Genomic DNA, 21,479 nt, shown 5'->3' with positions numbered 1-21,479 from the left:
ACATATTAAGGTAATTTCCTACGAATTACATAAGAGAAATAATTCTCTAAGAAATGAAACTTCCCATAGGAATTAAATTTTCATGTATGTTAAACAATCACTAAAAATGTAAAGAGAAAAATGTTAAAATGGATAAGGAAAAATTATTAGAAACAACCTTTTGTAAGCAATTTTTTTTTTTGTCAAAACAACCTTTTTTTGCTCAAGTCAAACCTTAACACTGAAAAAACCTTGCCAAAAGAAACATAATGACAATCATTCCAGTATTGACCAAGGGTTTCCAGCTTTGACTTCGTTAACGGAGGGCATAATAAGGAAAGAGTTGCTAGTCGTTCAGCAATGTTACAACCAATATCTTAGACAAGTCATTGAGGCATCATGTTATAAAAAAAAGAAATATATAATTGGGCAATTGTCTACATAGTCAAACTTGTCATACATTATTGCAAATCATTTTGATTGGAAAAAAAAAGAGATGATGGTAAAAATAAAAGCCTAGCAACACTACAATTACGCCTTTCGTGCATGTCAAAACTTACCCAACAAGAAATTTCGCTACCTTAGGACCGTTATAGTTACGACCGCCGTTCACGGGGCTTCACGTCACCAACTTTCTTGACCTTCCCCCAAAGGGAAGGACCTTTCCCCTTTGGGAGTAGGAAAATCATAATCTGGACAGCAGATCCAAAGCTATGGAACTCGGATATGGGTCTTTTGTCGAAGTGGAGTGGGCCTTACATTTTTTTTTTACGTGCTATCGCGAATTGTTTTTTTTTTATTTACGTATAGTATTTTTTTTATTTACGTATAGTATGCCCGGCCACCAACATATTTTTTTTGTTTTATGCCCCCCACTTCTTCCTCAACCAGGCTTGGGCAGAATAGCAGAGCAAGTACAAGTACTAGTAGCATAGCAAAAATGGGTTCGACTAGATATAATCAAGAAAATATCAAGAGACCTTTTCGTCTCCTTCCCTTTGCCTGGCGCATAATCCAGCCAATCATGTAGGTTATGGCAGTCAATGAGGGATTTTGAGTTCTTTCATCAACTAGAATCAGGCAAACACCCCGATTTGAGTTGCAGAAGCCAGAAAGAGAGGCAGTAAAAAGGTCAAACTCAGTAAAATTCTTGCATATATCAGACCCTGACAAAGTTTTCCTCTACATCAGGTCTACTATTCCTGCAATAGCGAGGACATCAAAGTTGCTTTTTCCTACACAAAATTTTTCCTACAACCATGTAAACACTATTATCACAACCCAAAATTCTACTTATACAGGAATGATCAAAAGTATATCTACAACAGATTGTTGTCACAACAAAATTGTTAAATGTAACTCGAGATTATGATGAAAAGAATGTAATAAATGAAAACAAAACTTTAGATAGATCCATTTGGTTTTAGTCCACTTTTTGCCATTCTCTTTTGCCAGTCCGCATCATAATGTGCAAACGCAGCATCTAAAGCCTGCATGCAGATCAATTGCACCCTCAGAAACACTAGAAAAGCAAATTAGAAGCATTACCCCGGTTGCAGACATCATGCCCTCTAGCAATTATTTAGTTTTTGAAAATCCGTAAATCAATATACCATGATCTAGGTCTAATCAAAACTTGGCGTCAGCATCTAAGGACCAATAATAGTACTTTGAATGATTTGTCTGAATATATATTCTCCATAATAAGAAGTTCTCGAAAATATTTACTAATTGATAGTTCAGAAATAATAATGGAAAAAAATTGAGGATTGGCACACGTGAAAGTCACAGTACTACAAAGACTACAACTAATAAATGATGGAGTATTATATTCACTATTCAGGCTGTTGACTGGACAAAATGAACAAGATAGTTGACAGCCTTTAACTTCTTCAATGCATGGAGAGCTCAGCGAAATCCTGATAGGAAAGAGTATGATATTGCCTTGACCTTTATTACACCTCCAAACATTGCGTAAAAAGAGCTTGTAAAAAGCAGCATGAGAAGGTAAGTGTAGGCAAGGACAGTCAGTTTCAGATATCACATAAATCTACGATGCACAATTCAATGACAAAAGGAAGATGCGAGTACTGGTGCACGCCTAAGGTTCCTTTCCAATTATTGGACAGTCCAGTTATTGGAATAAAAGAGAGGGCGAGGCGAACAACTGCCAAAAAAAAAGAGAAAAAGAAGAGAGGACGAACACCATAGAAAATGGAAAATTGAACGTTCAAAACCATCTCTCTAGTTCCCTAATAAATAGACCATCCAATAATAGAAGACACTCCCATTCCGGGTACAAAATACAAACTAGACTGACCTGGACCATAGGCTGAACCAGAAGGGAAATTTGATGTCTGAGATCTGACTGCACAGATTCCTTAATCTCCTGCACTTAACAGCCAAAAGTAGTGTAAATATCGAATACAGATTTTCCTTACCAAGGAATTTTATTGAAATTAGGACCAATCACACACATGCAAATAGGTCATTCTAGTAGTCTCACCAAATAGGCAACAGTATCCATTGATCAACTAGGTAAAAGTCCCAAAAACCACCAAACAATAATCCCAATGAGAACAGTCATGAGAACTTTTCTTCGAATATGAGGGATGAACCAAAAATGGTAGAACTTCCCTTTACTTGGTTGTTGCAAAGCAGAAACTAGCAAGTCAACAATAATGGGAAAAATGCCGACTACAGAGGAAATCAACATAAGTAAGAAGCCTCAAGCACTAAGAAGATGTGGTTCACCAGCAAAAACAGAGATCAAGAGCATGCTGACATATAGGTTCACATACCTACAGTTCAGGACAACATTCAATCAAGCAGAAATAAAGACAATGTATGAAATTGAACTTTTTATTACTTCTTCCACCATTGTTGCAAGCTTTGGAATTTCTGACACACACTGTTATAGTTACAACTCCAAAATCTTGGAAACAAAGTTCGATGGATGATTATATTTTCATATATTACTTTTCTAAGTAATATATATAATAATTCAAAAAATGTTCCTAGTATAATTATTGTCGTTTTGTTTTCCAATATTAAGCAAATAATTTTCTTGTGGATACTTCAGAGATTAGAGTTCAAGATTGTGTACATTTGAATCTACCAAGACAATACTGTATATGTGTAGCCTGCAAGGAGGACGCTTACTGGATTGTTGTTGGCAAGCAAAAGATACATAAAGGTTCTTGTTTGGTGGCAACATAATTTTCTTGTGGATACTTCAGAGATTAGAGTTCAAGATTGTGTACATTTGAATCTACCAAGACAATACTGTATATGTGTAGCCTGCAAGGAGGACGCTTACTGGATTGTTGTTGGCAAGCAAAAGATACATAAAGGTTCTTGTTTGGTGGCAACATAATTTTTTCTCGGTTACTCTTGCTTTTGGGTTATTGAAAATATAAGATGGTTGTCCCTGAAATCCCTCCTTTCTGGGCAACCATTGTAAGAATTATGAATATTATCAAAGCCACAACAACCTCCCCCCCCCCCCCCAAAACCGAAAAGAAAAAACAGAACACATTTACATATACAAGAAAATTGTTTATTGGTAGAAAAAAAATCTTTCTTCCTTCCGCAAGGTGATACCTTGCAGATAAGTGAACATTAGCCTATTATTTATTTTAAAAGCACTGAGTCAGCAAAATTTGGGCATAAGAATATCTCATTCTGTGCCTTAAAGACCATAGTTTATGATAAGTCTGAAGCGAGGTCTTAAGTATCCACGACTCAATTTGAGATCCAAAAGCAAAAATGGATCACATGGGTATGCAACTTCTAAGTTCAACAACTAATTATTAATTGCCATGTGGCTCTCAAGTTTTGATAGAAATAATTTGGAATATTTATTAGAAATTTGGATGAGTCCAAGGTTTAGACTTTTAACTGTGGATGAGTATACGTGAAATTGGATGGGTTTAAACAATAAAAAGTAATCAAGTTAATGGAAAGCTGATGTGACAAAGCTAAAGTTTAAGTAAAATCTGCGGGATAATCTTACCCTAATTGTTCAATAAGCATAAAATGATCAAAGTGTCTGATCAAATTTATACTAATCTGAAGCTTACAATTGTTGAAAATTGTTTAGTAAGAACAGAAAATCACAAGTACTGGCAGAAAGCAAAGAAGCACACCTGTAGCTTCGGGTATATCTGAGCCATTGCATCTTTCAGTCTATTAACCTGCAAACTCAAATAAGATCGATGTAAGTGATCTCAGATGTAGCATGAAAAAATAATTACTTTACACATTGAATCAATCCTCAACAGGAACTAAAAAAATTAGAGAACATATGCAACAACAATAATGATCCTTGACCAAGTAAAGGAACTGGTATTCCTGCCTTTTAGGAGGTCAATTATCCAGCATTCTTACAAACATTTACTAGGAAAATGGTACTCGCTGAGTAGCAAGAAAACTGAAGAAACGAAACCAGGATGAAAACATGCAAAACTGTGAAGCCCCAAAAGATTAGAGACTGGAAAACAATGACTAAAAGAAATTGCAAAAAGGTCTTGCATATAAATTACTAGGTCAAATGTCTTTCATGATCATAGTCCATAGCCATTTCATACATAAAACTATAACACAAATACACAAGTAGGCCATATCAGTATATCACCTATCACCCCCCCCCCCCTTCCTCCATTCCTCAAAGAAAACACAGAAGCAGTCAACTTTCAGAAGATAGGATCCATGACACAAATAATAAAAAGATGATAGAGATGAAGGGAAAGTGGGCATTTCAGTAATAAAAAAAAAGAAGGCAGAGTAGGAGACCAAACAGAAGAATTCTATTAAAATAAATGAAGCAAAGCAGACCCAGTGTCACATAATTCGCAGATTGCTCCAGAAAGCGTAATGAATTTCGGAATGGGATGCGTTGCATAGAATTTTTTAGGGACAAGCATCACAAGCCCCTTCATCCACAAATTGCGAATTCCAAATTGGAAAGCTCGAACCAATTTGCAGACACCCCTAGCGAATTATGCGACTCTGATCAGGCCAAACAAGAAGAGCGAGGGAAACAGAGAAAGAGAACTAAAGGGAAAAAAAAAGAAAAAAAACAGATGACAGAGAAGGAATACTGAAGCTCCAACAAGACAATCAGATTTGAGTTTCGACAGGCAGGTTTGACCCTATCAGTATCAGGAGCATTACACACACCAACAACGTATGCAAGCTAAGCGTCATCACACAATGAAATTGGTAGAAGATAGAAGATAGGTGCAGGGTGCTCCAGTTGACATAGAAAGACTTCAGATTTTAAAAACAATTTTATGGAAAAAAAAATAGGGAAGTCCTAAAATCAAAGAATTCTATCACCCAGCAATTACAATATACTTTATACCTTTACAGAAAGATGTTGTGTTGTAATTGGATATGATGACCAGAAGTGTTTTAGCAATTCCTGAATGGATGCCCAGTGCTGAAAAGAATGGGTGGTGCCATTAGTAGGATGAACAGTAAGAATAACCAAATAATATCCCAAGAGCCCAGACATGCTGCACCAACAATGCATAATCACATAAAAGTTTACAATCATTGAAGTCAAATATAAGATACATGGAGCGTGACAAGTAAATTATCTTATTGGACAGAACACATCAAACAAAACACACGATATTAGCTTTCCATGACTCGCATGAGAGAGAACTATTATATGAAGCAATCCATGTACCATACTGGCTCATAATCTAATGACTGTTTGCATAGAAAATTGAATAATATTACAATAAAATTAGCTCCAAGTCTCCAAGCACATATCCATATTAATAACAAGGTAAAAAAGAGCATCTAGTTGCAACCACTCCAATAATTAGGAGGATGTATGAAAGAAACTTTGTTTAAGACATCAATAATCCTGTATTGAATTTGCTCTATTCAATATTACAAGTTTTTCCAGGAATAAACTTTCCTCCTATTTGCCTGTTTGGCCAAATGAAGAAAAGATTAAGAAAAGAATTTCAACTGGAAGGAGAAATGAGATTGTCCAACAGAATTCAGCAACAACCATCCAAATAGCATTTTAACCATAGATATACACGCTCTTACTCCTAAAGTCTTAACCAAATCAAATTAATCATTGCACCAAAAAATAAAAATAGAAATTAATTGTGATTTTTTTATGAGAGGTTAAATTAATTGTGATTAATAAACTATCCTAAGAAAATACACATCAATTATTCATTTTTAAAAATTTTGGGGGTAAATTCTATATGATACCGTTGTGATTTGGATTTTTGTACAATGAAATGGTCCACATGTGGTATTAACCATCATCCATATAAACCTACTTATTAACATTTCGAGGAATATAGTTTGGTTTTTATATAACATAACAAATCACTACCTAGTATCACAATTCTACCCTCTAATGCATTAAAATCTTGAAGGGCATCAAAAAGATTATTGATAAAAGGTTGGACGGTCATTTTTCAAGGGTGAAACACAAACAGAGATCTTTCACCCGTAACACTCTGATAGCCTAATATGGGTAAGTCACAAAGAGATTGAATGTGTTCAAGGAAACAGTCGGCAAAGAATAGCCACTGAATCGTCCCCAAAGCTGTAGGAATGTAGATTTAATATTAATCCATCCAGAAAAAACATTCAAACAGCAAGTACACCAAGTAGAACTTCTTAAATTTCCTAAAAGGCATCCTTAAAGTTGTCTCCTCTTTTTCCTTGCTTCCAATATAATTAAGAATGCAAAAGAGGTTTGTATTAAGATGAGAGCTTCTATTTGTGGATAGCTCAAAAAAAGGATTAATAAATCATAAAAAATATATGCTCAGATAATTTGTTTGTTTGTCGTGTCATCAGCAAATATAGCTCACGCCTTTGTTGTTTACCTAGCATAGGGGAGCTCCTCCGTTACTTCTGTGAATTCTGTCAAGTTATGACCAATGTACTCTGGTGGGGTTTGGGGTGAGTAACTGAGAAGACAGAGTTGGTTATGCACACCTTTTATGGCGTTATTGTAGTGTACTTAGTTAGAAAAAGATCCCTTTATCTTCTTAGGAGCCACTCTATGATTTGACGTGCTTTCGTATAGAATAAACTTACTTACCTTCCTTGTATGCTAGGGAGGCTGGGAGTTAACGAATTACTCAATGACAACGATTAAGAAGAATTATATTTCTACGCTCTTTGGTTAATTAATTGAAACCAATTCTTGCTCTCATCAAAAAATGGGGGGAAAAACTCTTGAGTGTAAAATGGTTTAAGAAGCAATACAAGCAAACATAGTAGTAAAACCACTCCAACAGAAGCTGTAGTAGAGTGAGGAAAGACATAATAGTGCTACATAGTACTGGTAGCTGATAATAATACTAATACGACAGGAAAAAAACGAATAGGTAAAAAACCAAGTAGTTTTCCTATAAGAAGCAATCTATAATGTTCTTTTTTTTTGGGGGGGGGGGGGTCAAATGAAGGGGAAGATGGCAACTTGTAACTTTGAGGAGTTGAGATCACGGGGTCAAATCCTGTCTTCCCCGGAATTATAATAATAGGTTGCGAAAAAGAAGGGTGTTTTTGAGGAGGACCTTAAAATTGATTGGTAGGCATCCAATTCCTACACTATCTCACAATGTTCTGAAGTCAGCTCATCACTTGACAAATACACACCAATGAGGAGGAAAGTGGAGGGAAATTGCACTCTATAAAAAGATCTTTAGGCACTAAGTGAAGGACATGTTAATTTGGGTTCCCCAGGCAAATCATTCAGCTCCAGGGTTCCCTAATTCGGGGTCATATCCCCAGTGTGTGCTGTGCATAGTGGGAATATCTTGATTTCTCAGCCTAAAACATCTATTAGTTCCTTACACAAGGTATAAGGCCAAAAAATTTTGATCGTCACAAACTGCTCAGAGAATTGTTACATACAGATATATGACTCTTTTGAACTACCTATGAAGGGCTGAATAAGAGCAAAAGATAAAATATATTTTTAAAAATCATCAGCTTCAGCAAAGAGTTACATCTTTCAGAAATGAATAAAATACAAAGGGTTTTTTGTCCCAAACTACCTTTAACTTTTATGTTTTTGCGAGAAACTACCTTATAAAAAAATTGTTGTCCCAAACTACCTTACTTTTACCATTTTGTTGTTGACAACTACCTTAGGCCGATTTTCGACGTTGACTTTTGTTTTTTCCGCTTTTTTATTGTCACATTATATCACTTGACCTCTTCAAACCCTTTTTTTAATTTTCCCCACCCTAATTTCCTCATTTTCCGGTGTGCGCTCTCTCTCTCCCTATATCTACGTGACACTTTGTACCACCAATCCACTTAAATTCCTCTTCTCTACTTAAACTAAAATTGAAACAATCACCCTCCAATTCCCACAAGGGTAATTTTTGTTTTCCCACAATTTTGAACTGAAAAAAAAAAGTCAATGCCGGAAACCGGCATAAGGTAGCTGTCAACAACAAAATTGTAAAGTAAGGTAGTTTAGGACAACAATTTTTTTATAAGGTAGTTTCTCGCAAAAACTTGAAAGTTAAAGGTAGTTTGGGACAAAAAACCCAAATACAAAAGATGATTGCTTACATTTAACAACTCTTCTTTTGTTCTGCTGGGCAATCTATCCAGTACAGTTTCCCGGTTATTACTCCCAAGAGTGTACTTCGTACTAGATATATTATGAGTCAAACTGTTCAGAACCTGAGTACGGGTGCAACAAATTAATCATCTCTGCATGAACAGGACATACATGCCATCCCTTCAGAAGCAGATGAAACAGCAAGTAAGAGTTTAGAGTAAACACACCTTAAAAGCAACTTCAGCTTTAATGATGGATGTTTGAAGTCCCACAGACTTAATGTCAGAAATGGATTCCCTCATAGAGCAGTAAGCATCCCCCGTGCTAACATGGCGATTCACAGATCTACCTCCGATTGCACTATCTCCCAGAGTTTTCAGTGCATTAGCTTGTTGTGAATAGAAGTAGTCTCTAGGGTCCTGATTTGACACGAAAACTAGATGAAATAACAGAATCGTAGACAGACTGCTAGACCAGTTTAGACTAAAGATGCAAACCTTAATGCAGAGTGGTGCCAGAAGTGGCTCATGAGGAGCTTGCAGATCCTCGATCTCTGTCATTCTACAGACTCTATTAAACCGCTCCTGGTTATTATTCGTCTCAGATGTGTCATTAACCAATTCTACTGCACATTGCCATTTCCAGCTCAGATTGTGAAAGAAAGATGAAAGATACATTGACATGAGAGAAAACAAGCTCACGACCTTTTTTTGACCTGGCAAGTGCCTCTGCTACAGTCCGAGTGTCCCCTATTTCCACATCTAAGATAAAATCATCTTCATCAGCACGAGAAGTAAAATTGTAGGCTAATTTCTATTTTCTATCGTCTTAACCCTCCTCTTACATAAATTTACTACATAGAAGGCAATGCAGAAATCCTTCCATTTTGAAAGTTAGCTAGCCAGGTCTTGGAAAAAACTAACCTAGAGCTCTTCCCTCGAGGACAACAGCAGCATGACGATTCAAATCTTGTGAAAGGTTCCTCTTGAATTGATCATAGTGTGAAAGGGACTCGGTGATTTCCTTGTTACCATCACGAGGGATTCCATGATCCTACTTAGTGAAATGAGAAAAGGGATGAGAAAGTTCTGTAGTTAAAGTACTGCAAAGTCTTAACCACTTCAAATTGTGTCAATAAACAGAAAGATAAATTCAGGAGCTTTCACAAAAATACAGGTCTTGAAATGAAAAGGTAAGGCTTTAGAAGACAGATTTGTGAAACTTAAAGAACAAAATAACTTTTTTTTAAGCAATGTAGAATTAGATTAATATCAAGGGGGTGTCACCCATTCACAAAAGAAGGGTAAAGGACAAAAGTTCAATCCCTTGAGCTACCTTGGAGCAATTATTTACAAAATCAAGGTGTGCGTAAATATCTAAAGAACGAGAATAATTATGCTCAATATACCGGAAGGTGTGTGTAATCATCTCCTTGATCAGCTTCCATATCTAAAGTAGGATCAACCTTTCTTATCTGCAAAATTCATAACCACAATGTAAGTTGAAGCGGCCTTTTAGGAAGCAGACAGAAGCACAAGTATATATATGCATAACTTTGGAACACAATTTCAATATCACCTTTCTACGAGCTTGACTTGCTAGTATTTCATCCTGCTTTAAGAAAACAGCAAGCTCCTCATCTTCAGCAGCCTCTGCTGCAGCAGCTACTGCATTTTTTGTGCTGTGAAGGTATTCTGCTCTGCAGTATTTGGTCCAAAAGTCTTTCTCTGACATCTGATGTAAACACCCCAAAATGCGAAAAATTAACTTAAAAGTGTAATGGAGAAGGACTATTAGACGAGTAGGCAACAAGTTTTTGAAAAATAAGATATATTCACCTTTTTCGGCACATAATTCAGAAAAGCCTGATGAACTGCTGGTTTTTCAGCAAAAATCTGATAAAATTCACAATTAATCCACATTGCCTTAATAGAATATTCGAATAAAAAGGAATCATAGAAGAGGGTCATATAAGAATCATGAGCAGAGATAGAGTAGACCAAAAGAAGCTCATTTTACTGAACCATAAGTAATAACTGAAATAGCAAAATTGTATTATCTAGTACTGCAAATAGTATTCCGTCAAATGTAATTAATCAACTTGAAGGAGGGAATTAAACAGTAAAGATGGTAACTTTAATAAGAATATAGAGAGAATGAGATTGTATATTAATAAAAACAAGATGTGCCCACAGCCTTCGAGGAGCTGTTTCCTCCCAAGAATACAAACACTCAAATATTTTCTGGATACCTTTCCTTACAATTCTCTCACTATTTATAAACTTATTCCTAAAGGTTGCCCTAGAAGTATCTTCTGGCCAAAGGGATTATTCTAAGGTAAAGACAAGATAGCTGAAGTAAAGTAAAGGCGAAATAGCTGATGTTGCAATCACTGGCCTGCTCACAAATCTAGAACCTTCAAGCTGCTTCTTTTGGTGCCTGAAATACACAAATTTCAGTGGTGGTTTGGGTGTGTTCATGACATCATAACCCCCCCCCCTCCCCCAAACGAAAAAAAAGAGACGAAAGAAGGGGAAGATGTGTAAACAAACCATTGCTTATACAGGATGATAATTAATCAAAATAAATCATGGCCTTACATAAACCATGAATCCCCCCCCCCAAAGCTTGTTGTTGATTGAGTCAAGCTTGAGCCTAATCCTATAAGCTCCAGTTCAGGTGGGCTCAATCTAAATAATTTTTGTTACTTGTCTGCTCTATTTCTTTATCTGCCAATACAATTAACTTTCTTTTGAGAGGTATCTGAGATTCAACAAAAAGTTAAGATCAAAGCACAACATTTGAACCTCTCCTAGCTTCCCTAATCTTTGACTAGTAAGATGAGACAAAATAAAATTTACCACAGACCAGCCTAAGGCATTATTTAACTGGAATTTAAGGCACTCAACAAACTTCTTCGAATACAGCAGTTCCTACTGTTTTGACAGTATTGATCTCTCTGTACAAGAAACTGGAATAAAGTAAGATACTCAAACTCAATCGCCAAAGTCCCATGTCAAATCCAGGTAAATCATTAAGAGCTAAAAATAAGTGGATACCTGATGTATGATTTCTGGTGTCAAGCTGAATGTAACTTTATTTGTCTGGAAGGAAAAAAGTAAAGAGAGAATTAGTAAAATCAAACTTTCTGTAAACAATGCAATAGAAAAGATGGTAAAAGAACAAGCCAAATCACGAGTAATAAAAGGTATGACCAATCTATAAAACTATACACTTCGTTATAGCTACCATGTAAAATCTGGATGCCACAAAAGCTAGGTCTAGTAGATTAAGAAGGCGGGTATGACCAATCTATAAAACTATACACTTCGTTATAGCTACCATGTAAAATCTGGATGCCACAAAATCTAAGTCTAGTAGATTAGAGACCAAATTTTTAGAAGATATTTGCATTATACTTGCTGCATTATCGATAGATGACAGGCTAACAGTTCATATTTCACCAGCGTACACGAGAACTCCCATGATTCCACAATCAAAGCAACAAAATTCAATCATAGCATTAAAAATGATCAGGTATAGCCATATAGGTTCAAGCTCGATTCCAGAAATATCAGCTTTCCAGTTCTTTAGCATCTCATAATAACACATTGCCCTGTTAAGATAACCATATCCTGCTCTTGTGTGGTTCTGGAAATAAAAGTTTGAGCAAAAATTTGCAACCTCAAGTTCACACTTCACAGTAAAAGACCATCTAAAAAGGCCTATACATCTTTGTTGATATTTGATAATATAAGAGTAAATAAGCATGTCAAAGTTCCAAAAGAAAAACTCCCCTTTTGATGATGAATATAGGCCAGAATCTAGGAACAAACTAATTCCCCAATAATCAAACCCGAACTTCCTTATACCAATAGAAATGTACTAGAAATCCAAGGAGCATCTGATACCTAAAAGAAAGAAGTGATGTGTCTCAGTGTCTCTAGTAAGTCCAACAAACTATTGTAGATCATAAATCCAAGAAAAATGCCGCTACTTCTAGGGAGCAAGAATAGATGGGTTAAGAATCTCAAAAAACTACACTTAAGGGTGATAATGAACTCAGCCTATTCACGAGACTAGGCCTGAAACCTAAATGAGCTAAAAGCTGCAAAGAGCTAAGCTATGCTAAAAAAGCTTGAGGATATCTGAATTATAAGAACAGATAAAAGAATAGAAATGACATATGATAGTACAAATTTTACAACATACTTATGAAGATCTCAAAGTATATTAGAATTAAGAATACTAGAACATACTCATTACTATAGTACAAATCAACTCATGAGCCAAGTTCAGCTTTCAAGTCTCTGAGCTCGACAAGCTAAAGCTCGGGTTTGAGCTGCCTATAAGATAAACTATGCTGAGATCGAACTCAATTGACCAATTATCACCTACTTGCAACACCTATTAATATTATAGCTTTCAGTATGACAGTATTGTCCACACATCACACAGAATCTACAAAAGACTAGAGAAGAAAAAATAAAACTACTTCTACATCAGCATTCTGACCGCCAACTTCCATTGAGAAACCCCTGGATAAGTAATCCATAACTTCACATTTTATAATTTCCAAAGCAAACAGTTAACCACAGCTATAGGAATTAAGACATCGTTGCAAGCGTAGAAAGCCATCTCTTGTCCTTAATGTGATAGATGGTATGTGAAAGTTTGTAAATTCAACCAGAAGAGAAAGCACAATTTTATTATATTGGTCAAGACAAAACACCATAACATCCCCTCAATCCCAACGAAAAAAGGCACACATAACTCTCAAACACTATACCAATTCATCATGACAAAAATCGTTAACATGTCAGTCTCTCTTTTTCTAAACCTAGCAGACTCAACAGCTTATGCTGCTGTGTTGTGTGTTGCGTATGCGTGTGTGTTTGTGTGTGTGTGTGTGTGCGTGGGTGTGTGTTTGTGTGTGTCTGTGTGTGTGCAGAGAGAGAGAGAGAGAGAGAGAGAGAGAGAGAGAGGTTTCATACTGTACCCGACCATCAGTTAGTGGCTTGATATCCGAAATCATAGCACTTTTAAATCCCACTCGCTGGGTTGAAGATCTATTATTTCCACCATCTAATAATTTCTGCAAAGTAACATGGACAAGGATAAGGAAATGTAATATAGTCTGCTTTTAGCCCCCCCAAAAAAAATCAATTTGTTCACTAAGAGAGTGAACACATGAAGAAAGCACTAGCCACTATATTTTGAGAATAAATGATAAACACAGTCAAATTGAGAAACTCTGTTCGGAAATCATCAACCTTTCTAGTCGCCCAGAACTCGTCCTCTGTCAAGATACGACCAATAACCAATTGCTTGTGAAGTTTCCCCAGCTCACTGCAAAGAATAGCCAATATCAATATTATATTATTGTAGAAACAGAACAAGAGAAAGAATGGAACTTTTATTGCCTTTTCCGTTTTCTGTTTATTATGAAAAAATATATATGTAGTTCTCTCACCCTTGTCCTCTCTTCTATCCAATCTCTCAATCCAAATCTCGCTCTATCACTCACTCTATCTCCCATATTCTCCTAAAAAAATGGGCCTTAGCAGATCGTCACAACTATACTGTTCTCCTTGAAAGCCTCAAATTATAGTGGATTTGTCAAAATTCAGGAAAGGAGCAGTGCCAAAACCCAAAGGGAAGTTATGTTAGAGGCAATAGCATATTACGAGTGAGAGGGTCTTAGTTCTTCCGCTGCTAGGGGTTTCAATATGCAGAGAAGAAGCGACTTGGGAGTTCTTGGCTGGGTGAAGGCTAGATCTAATTCCGATAGGAAATTCTTGGAGTTGCCTTTTCTGTAAAAGGGGTAGAAGGGTCTTGATCTTTGCTGCAAGGACAAGGATTGCTAAACCATGGATGGACTATACCGTTGTGCTTGGTCGGCAAAGTGGTGCAGTTGTTGGTGAGAATGGTTGTGGTTCTCAAACTAGTGGGTCAAGCAACCAGGTGGACTTGACCAATTGCATGATTTCAGATCCCGAATGCGGTCCGAGTCACTTTCGCAGGCAATGCAGATCATTTGTTGCTGGCGTGAACTAAAGGTTATGTCTATGAAGCAGTAATATAGACATATTCAGGGGCTATTCAAAAGACAAAGAAAACTTGAATGGACCAAGTTCATTATAACTTATGGTGCATGGAAACCATATGATATAGTCAGTTTTTATTTGTGTAGTTAGTTTTTGTATGATATAATCTCCTTTTATATAATCAGTCTTTGTATGATATAGTCAGTTTTCGTATAATATAGTCGTTTTTTTTTTCTAATATAGTCAGTTTGGATGCACAATAAATTATTGTGAACCCAGTCCACCCAAGACGTTCTGTTCAAAAGATTACCCTATCAACGTATTCGTGATGGGTAATATTTTTGGTTCTGATGTTGAACTAGGGAACAACATAATGTAGCTCCATGTATATTCCTCTGGTAAGTGTAAGGTTACCAAGAAAGCAAACTGTCACAACTCATGAAATGAGCACAATCACCTCTGTGGTAGTCAAAGCCCAGATCCTTGACTCAATAATCAGGATTAGGGACAGCTTAATCCTCATTATTGCAGCAAGCTAAACTTACATGTGTGTAAACTAGCAAGCAACAACACTAACATAAACATATCTATTAGTAAAAAAGCACACTTGACAAATGCCTCATATTGAACAGAGTATGCCCTAGCACTAGGAAAAATCCCAACAAGTGCAGCAAGCACCAAATGTTAATCCTTGAAGTCAAATCCTCAAATCTTGAGCATAAGGGGTGGGTTTGGTTCCTATGGGTTTGAAACTATGTTGCTCAGACTCGGGTACCCATGTCCGACACGGATACGTGTCCAAGTGTCCGACTCGGCTATTTTTGGATTTTTTTTCTATTTTTTAGCCCAAAACAAAGTGTCCAAGTGTCCCACCCATGTCCGAGTGTCGAGGATCCGACACGGGTACTGGAGGTGAAATGAAGAGTCCGAGCAACATAGGTTTGAAATCATGAATCAAACCAGGGTGGTATCGGTTGGACTTGATTTCTGGTACCAAGTCTTTGGTTCAGTGATGGAGTAAATAAAATCCTCTTACATGTTGTTTGACTTAAAAACATTTTGGACTCAGGAATCAAATCAATACTATTCATGTTTACCTTATTTATTCTATAGATTTACCTTGATCACATAATATTTTCTTCTTTAGAACTTTTATGTTTATTATCTTGTAATATAATTTTCTTCTATTTTTCCAAGATCTTAACCTCCAAAATTTATTGCAATATAATTTTACAAAGTTATAAATATTTAGAACACAATATTTCATATAATATTTTCCGTATCAAAAATCCAATCCTCAAAAGTCAAAACTCCAAACTTGTAAACCATAAACCAAAGTAAAGTAGTCGTATATCTATCAAATACAATTAAGAGCCTACATATATTTTATGATGATCTGTTCTTGTAAGGAATCTATATAGAGATGTTTTGTAGTTAATTCGAAGAATAATATTACACCAAAGCTCTTTTGGCAAGATTAATAAAGGACAACAACAATCGCAACAATTTGCCCACAATAATAGCAGTTCTCGTCTATAATAGGCAATTCAACAGGCAACCACCTTAGCGTTAAAGGTCACTACCTCGCATGGAAGAAGATGAATGACGAGCCTTTGATTATCTTTTGACAGCAATCTATGTCTCTCATTTTTTTTATTTTTTTATTTGGTACCTAAGGGATTGCTATAAGCCATATCACCAGCCAGCAAGGGTTTCTAAATCCTATACCTGTATCGGTTTAAAAAGTATGGGTTTAAGATCATAGTTTCGCCAACCAAACACCTCGTATAGGTTTGGCCCACTCTAAGCCCACACCTGATACCAGTAATTTGCGAGCCAAACACCCCCTAAGATTATAGGGGGAATTCTGCAAAGATCCAAAATTTTCCTAAGGTTCATAATCCTACCATTCTTTTACACACTAAAGTTTCTTTGTATGTGCAATGTAAAGGACGAGAAATCCTCACACGAGACCTTAATAAGACATAACTCACAAAATACTGCTTTACAAGTTACAACTTGTTTCGTGTATAAAAATACCCCCTGGGATTCTTTGGATTTGAGGGCAGGGTGATCGTTATCCATTTATGAAAAAAGGGAAATTTCAAAGAAGGATAAGATGTCCTTCAGAGCTTAATAAAACACACAAAAATAAAGGAGAATTCCCATCGTGTTCAACATCTGGTAGGGTCATCGGGTATTAGGGGCGAGCTCATAAGATCCCTGAGACTAATGAGCATGAAGCCATGAACCTAAAGAAGGGCAACAAACAAAACTCTCTCATCTCCGACAAACGAAATCTAACTCGACATCCAATTACCAAATATCCCATCATTCCACTCTGACCATACTACCCACAGGTGATAAGAGAAAGCATATCTCAACAGACATATCCGATCCTTGAAGTTATTGGAACTCCTATAAGTAACTTGCAACTGCTCTAGAAAATTATTGGGCCTCTGAACCTGCAACTTATAAAATAATATTGAATTTGTCCAGGGTAGCTGCCATATAAAAACTTTCACTTGCTCTGGAACTTCTTCCTTTTAAGTTGGAGCAAAACAGTAGAAAATGGGAATTTGGGGTCTTGTTAGTTGTTAGTGGATGAACCCAATGGTTTGACAATGTAATTGGAAATCTCTATAGCTAGACTGAAGAAAGCAGCAGATCACCAAGCTCCATAATTTACAATCACAAGAATCCTCTGGAAAAGGAAGTTGAAAGATAGTAAATTTACTACCACTATCTGCTATATGAATGTATGTAGGTGAGTGATGATAGAGATCTTGAAACTGTAGAAATCATGCGGACTTGTTACTCTGGCAATCTTGACAGCAATGTTGATCCAAAGGTAATGTCCAAAAAAAAAAAGTCCACACCTCTCGATTCATGAAATGGCGTTTCAGGTGTAGAGCAACAACAATCACTTCAGGCAGAAGTAGCTGTAGTTTGAAAACTAGGAGATGAGTTGCCTTTAAACTTATTCCAGAAAAAAGGTTGTATCTAATAAGTTTCTACTATTAATATTCTCCTCATCGAAAAACTTTTGGTCCTATACCACTGCAGTTTTCATGATTGTCATTGTCAAAAATCAATATATTTTCCTCTTAACCTGAAAATCAACAGTGCAGCCCTGATTGTTGAAAGTGTGTAAATGTCATATGAGATAACCCACATCGTTTACATAGAATTACAAAAACATACACTCATATGCCACATCCTTCAGAAAAGTACAATAATGTATTTCACATAATACTAGAGTCGCAAAAAAAACTTCCAATAATTGAATTACCTATCATCTTGAAAAAGCTTTATCCGTCGCTCCATTTCTTTTGCACTTATTTGAGCATCTGCGTGCTTCTGATCTGCTTGCTTCTCATCTGCGTGCTTCTGATCTGCTTGATTCTCATCTGTATGCTTCTCGAGGGCCTTGCCTGTTCACAAGGCGTCATGCTAAACATCATCAGGACCAAAAACTTTAACCATACCCTACATTCAAGAAAGGTGATAGGAAATCCATGTCATGAAATGGAAAGATGCATACAGCAACATTTAAGTTATAGATCTTACAAACTGCTTTAATTAAGGTATTCCATATTATACTTAGAAATTGAACTCCATTAGTGTAATCAAAGAAGCATCCCATCAATACTCATGGCTCAGAAGAGGTAATATAAGTATCTTTTAATCATTAATTCAGCAAGAACTTCAATATAAAGTATAAACCTAGTGATGAGGCAATTACATTTCACTATCCATAGTATAACTACTATCAGATACGAAAACACAATTATAGTAAGAACACCACAACTATTTGGACTTCAAAAAAGCTGGAACCTCAAGGGAAGATGTCGTCATCACTAAGTATCTTCTACATACTGCAGTCATCAGTCTCCAACTCTCCAGACCACACATAGGTCTTCTAATCAGAAATTTGGAATTCTTTCTACCATCCAAGATTAGTTTAAGATTTTCTCAATGGATCAAACAATATATCCTTCCAATGAACTTGGTATCCGTTATTCTATCGAGAGTATCCTGAGAAGTGAGAACCCATACACGGAAGGACGTGAACATAAACCAGAACGAGATAGTAACAAAAGTAGCACTATATCAATGTTTCCATCAAGTCTGAGAGTATAATTTTGAAAGAAGATCCTGCAAAGCATTACATACAAGCAACCTGTCCTGGACACGACTTTTAGCCCAGTAGGGCTGGAAAGATCATTGCAACCTATTATCTCACTTGCATTAGTATATACTTCATCTTGTGATTCTCCAAACTACTGTTGACCAGATCCCAGATCTTTAGTGATAGAATTTCATAAATGTGCTAAAATTGATCTTGCAATATATCACATCTGATCAATAAGTTCACTTCTTTGGACTCCTGTACTAGATATCACAGACACCAATTATGAATGACATGGTTGCATTTGCTGAGCTACCTTAGACCTTACTGGTGTTACCCATTTCTCAGCAAAGTTTCCCAAAGAAAAATGTTAGACATCCAGATATATATAATAAGAAAAAACGTCATATCTAAAATTTGACTTACCCACAAAATCCCGACATATATCTCTATCTCTGAAGTTCTCAAATTCAAAGATATATCCTTCCGATCCTTCACCCTAGGATCAAAGACGGCAATAGGAATCAAAATAACAGCTTAACATTACTAAGGGGACACCAAATGCTGGCATTTCTCAATCACATAGAACAGCAAATAAAGAAAAAAAAAAGCAAAAACAATAAATTAAAGCTAACTCTATCTGTTGATCCTTGACAAGTTGGAACCTAGAGTAAAGGACCTTGATCAAATTCTTGTAGCCTTATAAAAAGAATTCTGTAGCAGAAAGAAGAGAACCTTCTTCAGCAGATTAAGTAACACTTGTTTACTTGTTTCTTCTTTGGTGAATCTGTGCCCTGAATAAAGAAGAAAGAAAACAAGTAGTCATTTCAACAAGCATACGCCCTTAAACAGTACAAGGCATCAAACATCTAAAATGGTTGACAATTAAACCATAGAAATATAAATCTTTTAGTCTCTTGATTATGTCCTACCAAGCAACAATGTATAATCAAGTGCCAACCTCCCAAAATCCAACCCGCGATATGTTTGAACTGCTTGTAAACAAGATCTGTCAAAACTTGTTTTAAAGTAAATGAACAAGCTCACGCAACAATTTGAAGCTCATTTAGTACGTGAGACAAATTCAAACACCTTTGTTCTCGAATCATTTATCCACGAACAACTCGTTTGGTACTTGCGGCTTTTGTTTGGTACTTGCGGCTTTTTTATAAATAATATTTACCTTATTAGGATTTCTCTTGCTTTTTGAAAATTAAATCAATAAATCATTAAACAAATACACTTTGTCATCATTTGGTTGGTGGTTGTTTCAACCAAAATTAAAGACATTTGCACTTCTTTGCAGTTGGGCTATTTCTTATTTGGACCGTTTCATTTTCAGCTCTTAGATATCATGTTGGTGTTCATAATTATTTGGAGTATTTCTTTATTTAATCTCTCCTAATAGCGGTACAAATTGCAAAGCTTATTTACCAAACCAAGCTCGTTTACCCCTCATTTGAGCTCAAGACTTGATCTCGAAAAATTAAGAGAGTGTTCTACTCACGGTACCGGCTCCATAAAGTGAAATGCTTCAAGGGTAACAAGAAATTGGAAAGCTCATTTGAGTTCGAACCCTGCTTAAACACTTATATCCTTATCAAGCTTAGCTTGAACGCGCTAAAACTCGCTCAGCTCAGCTCACCTCGTTTACAGCAGTAACCCACATGCTACCAACACTCCAACAGCACAAATAAAATCAGTTCACTAACAAAATCAGTTCTGAGCCTCTTTATTATTCTGAGCCTCACTGGTGATTATTCACAATTCTGTAATCTATACTCTCTCCTAAACCTAATAAAATCATTTCCCCCTACTGTGTGCACTTAGCTAACATTTTGTTAGTGAACCGCGTTAAATCTGTGTTCCGTCACAACATCCTCTATTCATTAACCTAACCTACTCACAAATTCATTCACCTACCAATCAATTTCAAGCGCAGGTCGCCTACAAAATCAAAAAATATATATTAAAGAAAAACAAAAAAGAAACGTAGAGCACCTTTAATTGAATTCAAACTAACTCGAAATCTGGTTCCAGAAGTAGGATCATTAGGAGCGAATGCAAATTCTTCCACAGTCTGCAACAACAAACAAAATTGTCGAAACACAAAAAAAAAAAAAAAAAAAAAAAAAACTGCAAAATCATGAAAAATTTAGGAGTTGAGAGTGTATATACCAATTTGAATACACCGGGAATGCCGGGGGTCTTAGCAGTTTTCTTATATTTGGCGCGCTTCACTATAACATCACCACCAGACCCCATTGTTAGAATTTAATCGAAAATAATTCGATCAAACAACTTCAAGAAATTGGAAACCCTCCGAATTTTAATTTGACATATATTGATATATAATGTTAATTTTAAACCAGGATCAACGAATCTATGAATGCAATTGATGAAATGGAGCAAATGGAAGGGAGAATCTCCCAGAAATTATATGAATCGATAATCTGAGTTGAGTAATTTGGCAGAATGTTTTTAGCGTTTGCGCCTATACTGGGCAACAATGGCAAGTGTTGGAGTTTTAATGACATCTATATATTAATATATTAAAGGGTTAATTGGCTAGAACAACACAACCTTGGGCTCAAGTGCAAGGAACAGCACAACCTTAAGCGGGTGCAAAGCATAGCACCAACTTAAACATGTGGTGCAGAAAATAACATAAATGGCACTGGAGCACGGAGATTCCACCGGAGCTAGGGAATCTCCGTTATTTTAAGGGTTAATTGGCAAGGAACAACACAACCTT

At 36.2% G+C, this 21,479-nt stretch overlaps 1 protein-coding gene across 4 annotated transcripts; it reads right to left on the bottom strand.

Moving 5' to 3' along the window:
- Positions 1–1,103: 1,103 nt before the first annotated feature.
- LOC104902675 (general transcription and DNA repair factor IIH subunit TFB1-1) lies at positions 1,104–21,235 on the bottom strand. 4 transcript variants are annotated; one of them, XR_007270118.2, is made up of 21 exons: positions 20,903–21,235; positions 20,726–20,804; positions 19,460–19,518; positions 19,151–19,223; positions 17,885–18,026; positions 13,819–13,894; positions 13,545–13,640; positions 11,605–11,649; positions 10,384–10,440; positions 10,124–10,279; positions 9,954–10,019; positions 9,469–9,598; positions 9,250–9,306; positions 9,043–9,170; positions 8,773–8,964; positions 8,554–8,667; positions 5,345–5,422; positions 4,128–4,175; positions 2,486–2,780; positions 2,300–2,368; positions 1,440–1,469 (listed from the first exon to the last, which is right to left on the bottom strand). XR_007270118.2 is itself a non-coding variant. In XM_010690531.4 (20 exons), the coding sequence occupies exons 1-20, from the start codon at positions 20,987–20,989 to the stop codon at positions 1,383–1,385; spliced, it is 1,839 nt and encodes a 612-aa protein (XP_010688833.1). In that variant the 5' UTR covers positions 20,990–21,235; the 3' UTR covers positions 1,104–1,382. The 4 variants fall into 4 exon arrangements, 3 of the variants coding, with proteins under 3 accessions (XP_010688833.1, XP_010688834.1, XP_019107306.1); XM_010690531.4 differs by lacking the exon at positions 2,486–2,780 and having other exon boundaries at positions 1,104–1,469; XM_010690532.4 differs by lacking the exon at positions 2,486–2,780 and having other exon boundaries at positions 1,104–1,469; positions 9,043–9,167.
- Between the last annotated feature and the right edge of the window lie 244 nt (positions 21,236–21,479).

This window comes from Beta vulgaris, chromosome 9 (assembly GCF_026745355.1).
Source record: "Beta vulgaris subsp. vulgaris cultivar EL10 chromosome 9, EL10.2, whole genome shotgun sequence".
In the NCBI taxonomy this organism is placed as follows: Eukaryota; Viridiplantae; Streptophyta; class Magnoliopsida; order Caryophyllales; family Amaranthaceae; genus Beta; species Beta vulgaris.
Note: the sequence above shows the minus strand (reverse complement) of the source record. Positions and strands in the feature narration are given on the sequence as shown.

Bases quoted from the DNA above. Each gene is read 5' to 3' on its own strand.
- LOC104902675 (XM_010690531.4), bottom strand. From the start codon at position 20,989: ATGGGGTCTGGTGGTGATGTTATAGTGAAGCGCGCCAAATATAAGAAA. The intron at 13,895-17,884 runs GTAATTCAATTA...TATTCTTTGCAG, and splicing joins AAGCTTTTTCAAGATGATAG to TGAGCTGGGGAAACTTCACA. The intron at 9,171-9,249 runs GTCGTGAGCTTG...GGCAATGTGCAG, and splicing joins ACTTGCCAGGTCAAAAAAAG to TAGAATTGGTTAATGACACA.